Source organism: Thermobia domestica, chromosome 4, assembly GCF_964235325.1.
Source record: "Thermobia domestica chromosome 4, izTheDome1.hap1.1, whole genome shotgun sequence".
Classification (NCBI taxonomy): domain Eukaryota; kingdom Metazoa; phylum Arthropoda; class Insecta; order Zygentoma; family Lepismatidae; genus Thermobia; species Thermobia domestica.
Genome location: NC_137457.1, coordinates 325,090,113 through 325,096,861, shown reverse-complemented (window position 1 = coordinate 325,096,861; position 6,749 = coordinate 325,090,113). Strand labels below are relative to the sequence as shown.

The following is a 6,749-nucleotide window of genomic DNA, read 5'->3' as shown; positions in this document are numbered from 1 at the left end:
AATTTGAAGTGTCTGTTCCAACAAACTCTACCAGTTAAGGCGTTTCCAGTTCATACATACATGCCCTATGGTTTGAATAGGTTTGAACCCTAGGCATTTTTGGGTTTTAATCCTCTTTTTTTTTAAAAAAAATTTAAACCGGGTTTTCAGTATTGTACCGGTATTTCAGTATCATTTTTCAGTATTGATATATGATATTGTAATTGAATAATCATGTCTGTGGTACTTCTAACGATTTTTATGAATATGACAGTGGTATAAAAATAACACTGCAATATAACCAGATAGAACAGTTGCCCTTGTACATTGATAACATTAACTGCCTTGTACACCCGTACAAGTGTATAAACAGTTGTATTTGTCAGATCATTTAATTTAGAAAACGAACATCTGGTTGCTTAGTGGATTAATTCCAAGGTTCTTCGAGACCTTTCGTATTCACCCACCAAGTGACCACAAGTGATGGTTAGTTGTCCAGTATTGAAGGATATGACAAACACAACTATATATCCATTTATTTATTAAGTATCCAGGCTTGTCGTTGGTCAACCTTGTCGTCAGCGATCCAAAATCGATCCCGACCAGCCTGGACACCTCAGGAATGTGTCCAGGCTTGTCGTTGGCCAACCTTGTCGTCAGCGACCCAAAATTAGATGTGTTCAGGTTTGTCGGGGTCGACCACGACAAACCTGGACATCAATAGGAATGTGTCCAGGCTTGTAGTCGACCAACCTTGTCGTCAGCGACCCAAAATGAGATGTGTCCAGGCTTGTCGGGATCGACCACGACAAGCTTGGACACCTCAGGAATTCATTCGAGTCTGGCGCAAGAGGATAAATTGAGAAGTTTCCAAGCTTGTCGTTGTCCAAGCTTGTCGTCGTCCAACCTTGTCGGGAGCGACCAAAATTAGGTGTCCAGACTTGTCGTCGTCCAACCTTGTCTGCGTCCCGTTACTTTGGATACTAATTTTAAGAAAAATAATATTTCAACTTTACATAATGAGCCCGTGCCTAGGTCGTCTTCGCGACCTGATACTCTAATGTGCTAAATTACAAAAACTTATGTGAGAAACGTGCGAATTTTGATGTCAATAATGTCAATTGTAATAATGAAATAGGGGCAATCCATTGTTATGTTCTCTACGGTCGGGTGATAAAAGCAAGTGGGATATTACTGTAGAAGAGAGAAAGAAAGTTATAGGTGGTATTAATAAAAGGTTATTGGGACAAGATAAGAGTTTAGGGGTTTATGTAGATAGGTTATTCAGTAAATACTATAATATGATCACTCACCCTATAGGGTGCATTACTGATTTTGTATATCGTATCTAAAAAAAATTTATGAAATGATACGTCAGAGACAGTACCCTTTTTCGAGAACTCAGCAGAAGGAATTATCCAATATTATTGAACAATTATTGGAAAACAATGTCATTCGTCCTTCGCTCTCTGAGTTTAGATCTCGTTGTTTTCTTGTTAAGAATAGAGATACTTCTTCCAGTTCAGTGGTAAATTTTGCTCGCGTGAACAATATCATTTGTGGAGATGGGGCCCGTGGCCGAACCTCGACGAGTATATTAGTTCGGTTTCTGATGCAAAAATTATGTCAATATTTGATGCTCGACGAGCTTTTTATAGGTCCAACTGTCTCCTGAGAGTAGACAGCTCACCGTTTTCGCTGTAAAAGACAAATTAATGAAAACGAACGTGTACGGATGGGGATCTGAATTGGGACTGTCACAATTCTCGGTATCGCGGTCAGAATGTTTCCTGCATCTATTAGCTGAAATAGTTAAAAAGGAAACTAAATGTGACCCCGAGTGACTTAACCACACCTGATTGGACAAATCCTGTAAAAAAGGTATTATTATAGCAAGTAAATAACAACTAGGTACCATTCACACCAGCACACAATCTTAATCCCTAAACTGAGTGAAGGTGGGTGATTAGAATTACAGATTTTATTTAATGAAATTCCAGAAGTGTTAATTTAAAATATTTAATGCAATTCAGATTCCTTCAGAGCAGTTATAACAATTAAACAAATTCTTAATAGGTTCTTAATTTCGAAGGAGGTGTTCAAAATTTTACTTGAAAAACCTTTACTCTAGCAACTACAGTTAATTTTTGCAAGGCAGAGATCATTTACAGTAATTAGATTTTAAATGAAGATAACACAATCAAAACTCTCAATTCATTAAATATTAAACGCTAAATTGAATTCTATAATTCATAAACAGCAAGATAACAACCACGTCAATCAATTTAATCTAACTTTAACAAAAAGGTATCGTGACTTTCGAAGTAGCCTCGTATATTTTTTAAAAATTAACCTTTGAACTATTTCTCTCTTTAATTCTCTCAGTAATTCTTAGTTAAGGAATGTACGCAGTGCTTTTACTACTATAAAACTATTTAACTAACTACAATACTTTTAACTAGCATTACTACTTCACACTTACCGTAATACAGCAGGAAATAATAGTGACAGTATAGCAGAGGTAGTTACCATTTCTCAACTCCAGATCCTCTTGGGTTTAGAGACTGTTCCTTACAATACAATTCCATACAGTACAGTGCACGCGAATATTTCAAGAATTTAAAAATTAAGCAAAAATTTATTCGGTCCGAAAGTATGTTCTAGATTTAATCAAAATTATTCGTTTTACTTCAATTTTACGTTTGAAACCTAGCCGAGATATCCAAGAGAGCTAAAATAGAAGTATATGCATTTAACAGCAATTAATTACTGAACTAGGTAACTAGTGACGTTTTCATTAACAGCACTGTAAATTAGTTAACCTATTTCCAAAGCAGGAAATACCAATTTATATTTTACTTTAGTTCTTCAAAACTTTAAACACGTTATTAGAGACTGTTTTAGATTTTAAATTTAAATAGAACGAAATTAAAAGTAATTAGTAATTTTAATTACCATTAATTACCGACAAAGTTTAGTAATGAATGAAAAGAAGTTATGGAAATCCTTCTTATATTAGTTACCACGCGAGTATGCAATTTAAAAGTGGAATTTTAATACTTGATTTAACGTTTTATTTTTCTTCCCCCATTTAAAGTTACCCAGTTAAATTTCTTACTCGACCTTCTGTGGTACAACGAAAGCAAGAAACGCACTAGACTCGATGACGTAATACACGTGTTCCGTCTCTCACAAAGCAGCGTTAGGAATTTAACGTAGTTTTTAGCTTTTAAAAGGTTTTGACTACGGAAGTATTATTAAGAGGAAATTTAGACCTTATTAATTTCATTCACTTGCAAGATACGTCTTCCTTTAACACAACTTCACACACTAGAAACACAAGTAACTTTTTCACTTTTAAACTGATTAAGCTTACAGAACTTATTTAAACACAATTTAATTTTATATTTCTGAACTCTTAGTAATTTAACACTGAGTTTTAGAATCACAGTTGTAATTAAGACACACTTCACATAGTTAAACGAGGCACAGCTATAACGAACTCTCGACCACGTTTTTTTTTAAAAAGAACAATTTTCGGCGCGAAGTAATGATGTCTAATTCTTGAGTCCAACCCGTGTTGGCTCAATAAACTACAATACAGTTATGAGGCGCAGCGGATCAGAATGCCATATATAGGAGCAAGACTCTCGCTACTGCGCAGCGCCCAACTCATTACATACGTCACTCCAGACCCCTGCGCTAATTGAAGTGGTTGTGTAATTTAAAAAAAAAAAAAGAATTGATTCTCTGCCGTATTACAAGTATTACCAGTTTAACATATAGACATATATATATAGTTTTAAAGCTTTTTTCACGCTCTTTTCAATGAAAGTATTCTCATTTCAATATAACAAAGCATATAACAAAACAATTCTTCAAAAACAAAAACAATAAACTTCTTATTTTTTAAAAAAAAAACAAAAAAGGTAATTTCCATAATGAAACTATTACAAAAATGTAACGATTTTGCAATCGTTACAAACACCACCTCCTTGTTAAATATAAAATTTTAAGGAAAAAAATTTTATATACAATATACAATTTTCATTTTAATATTTCATTTTATCATTCCATTTAACGAAATTCTCTCAAAATGTCCTTTCTGAAATTTTTGTCATTTCTGTAGAATTTCCATTTCAGATTGATGAAACATTCCACTCAAATGTAGACCAATTTTCCATGTCTGGGTTTAAGAACATCCAACCAGATAAGAGATTTCCAAACTTCCAAATTTACAGCTTAGGTTCCCTTTGAGACCATAAACCATTCTACAGGATACGTTGACCATCTTGACATGTCTCCATAAAAATACATCAATGCAAGGAAAACAAAAGGCAATCTACAAATATAAATAGAAACGTTAAATTCAGGCAATTACAAGATGTTAGTCCTGTAAGGTAACAAAGGATTTAATTTCAAAATGAGAAAAAGATCTTCGACATTTTCCCTTTCACATGTAGATTATTATATATCAGATGTTATACATTTCAACTATTAACTACACTATAAATGATATAAATCTACCCTAATGCATGATTTACAAATGAAAGTTTTAATGAACATGAAAAAATGAACGTGAAACGATTATGATCATAACCTAATTCTAAATGACATCTTAGTTCCTACATTAACCTACTTCTAAACTTAACTTAAATCTAAATTTTCTTATTCTAACCTTACATCACTAATGAAAGTTTAATTTCTTCTAGTTTAACTCTACATGTGTAGGATTCTCATTTTCATTTGTTCAGTTGGTGTTTGCTCCATTCCTTCTCACAAAGTATTTTTTAATATCACTTACATGAGCTCTCTTAGTATTATTAGAATTGTTTACATCTTCTAATAACACGGAGTTATAAGTTAAGAATTTCACAATTTTGAATGGACCAATCCAATGATACGTTAAACTCTTAGTTACTTTATCCTTCAGAGATGATTTTTCGTGGTTTTTAACTAACACAAGATCATCTACTACCAAATTTACATCCTTTCGTTTACCTTCAAATAGTTTACGACGTTTTTCCCAAGATTTTACCATGTTATCCATTGCATTTTTCCAAAGATCTTGACTATTCAGACCTTTAAGATCAGCATCCATAACTTTCCATTTGATCTCTAATGGACTATTTAACTCTCTACCAAAAAATAATTCTGAAGGTACAGCTTTTAATCCTTCATGCTCACACAAATTAAGATTAAACTGTAACTCACGAATAACCTTACTCCATTTGTTTTGTCTTTCAGCAAAATAAGATTTCAAGGAGTATTTCAGAGTTTTTATAAACCTTTCAGCAATATTTGCCTCCGGATGGTAAGGACTCAGTTTTATATGCTTAATACCCAAACTATACACAAATCCCTGAAAATACTCAGATGTAAATACTGAGGCGTTATCACTAGATATTGATTCTACAAAACCGTAACGGGAGAACAAATCATACAATTTGTCACAAATTATTTTAGAAGATAATCTCCTTAGTTTTTCAAGCATACAATATCTTGAGCAATTATCCACTGCTATTAGAAGATAAGTATACCCTTCAGAAGAAGGTAAAGGCCCAACAGTATCAATCATCCAGTTTGAATTTATTCTATTATTTACATGAGACCCTAGTCTACCATATTTTTTAGTGTTTAAGGGTTTAGCCTTTTGACATTCTGGACAAGACCTAACAAATTCCTTTACGTACTCTACTAAACCATCAAAAGTAAATCTCTTCATAATTTTACGTAAAGTTTTATATATTCCAGAATGACCACCTGTAAGATATTCTAAATGATAGTATTCGACCAGACTTCTTCTCAGATCTTTTGGAACAACGATTTTCCACTCATTGTTCTTTGCTCTAGTCTTTTTTAACAAAAACCCATGTTTGATTTGATACTCATTACTATTTTCACCACCTTCTACCTTAACGATTAACTCATTTATTTCAGGATCTTTACGTTGTAATTCAATCAATGGTTCACTTAGAAAAGGTAATTTCCAAAGATTTGTCAATACTAAATATGTTTTATCATTACTTTCTTTGACTTTAACACTATGGTCAAAATTAAACATGTCATACTGCCTAGAAAGGAAATCTGCTACTTTATTCTCATTCGTTTTCAAATGGTGGATTTTAAATGAGAACTGAGAAAGTTGTTCTATAAGTGAACCGTACTTTAGAAGTCTTTTAGAGTTATTAATTATCCAACTTAGGGCCTTGTTATCAGTATACAAATCAAACTCATTAAACAAAAAATGTTTGAATCTTACTATGGTTTTAACTAGGCTTAAAAATTCAATCTCGTAGATTGATCTATGCCGGTCTGCCTCACTTAGTTTCTTCGAAAAGAAACCCACAGGAATTAAGTCACCTTTATCATTTTTCTGTGAAATCACGCCTCCTAAGCCTCGCGAGGACCCATCGACGTGTACTACAAACCTCTTTGAAAGATCAGGTGTTTTTAGAATAAGCTCTTCTGAGAAAATTCTTTTTATTTCTAAAAAGGCGTTATTTTGGGCTTCCCCCCACTCAAACTTCTTTTTAATAGATCTTAACTCAGATATAGGACCTATAATTTCTTGAAATCCTGGTATAAACCTTGAATAAAAATTAACTACTCCACAGAATCGCTGCACAGCCTTTCTGGTCTTAGGAGGTGGAAGACTAAGAATAGACTCAACTCGTTTAGGATCCATGGTGATATTATCCCCATCGACTATAAAACCTAAATATTTAATCCGTTTTTTAAAGAAAAAACTCTTATCAGGAGATATAGTC

At 33.2% G+C, this 6,749-nt stretch overlaps 1 protein-coding gene across 1 annotated transcript in view; it reads right to left on the bottom strand.

The window, feature by feature from the left end:
- Positions 1 to 1,743: 1,743 nt before the first annotated feature.
- LOC145684420 (uncharacterized) overlaps positions 1,744 to 6,749 on the bottom strand; it is a 46,096-nt gene continuing 41,090 nt past the window's right edge. The window contains exon 3 of the mRNA XM_081756770.1: positions 1,744 to 4,321. Within this exon, the coding sequence (XP_081612896.1) occupies positions 4,222 to 4,321 (100 nt within the window). The 3' untranslated portion in view covers positions 1,744 to 4,221. The remainder of the gene's footprint in view (positions 4,322 to 6,749) is intronic.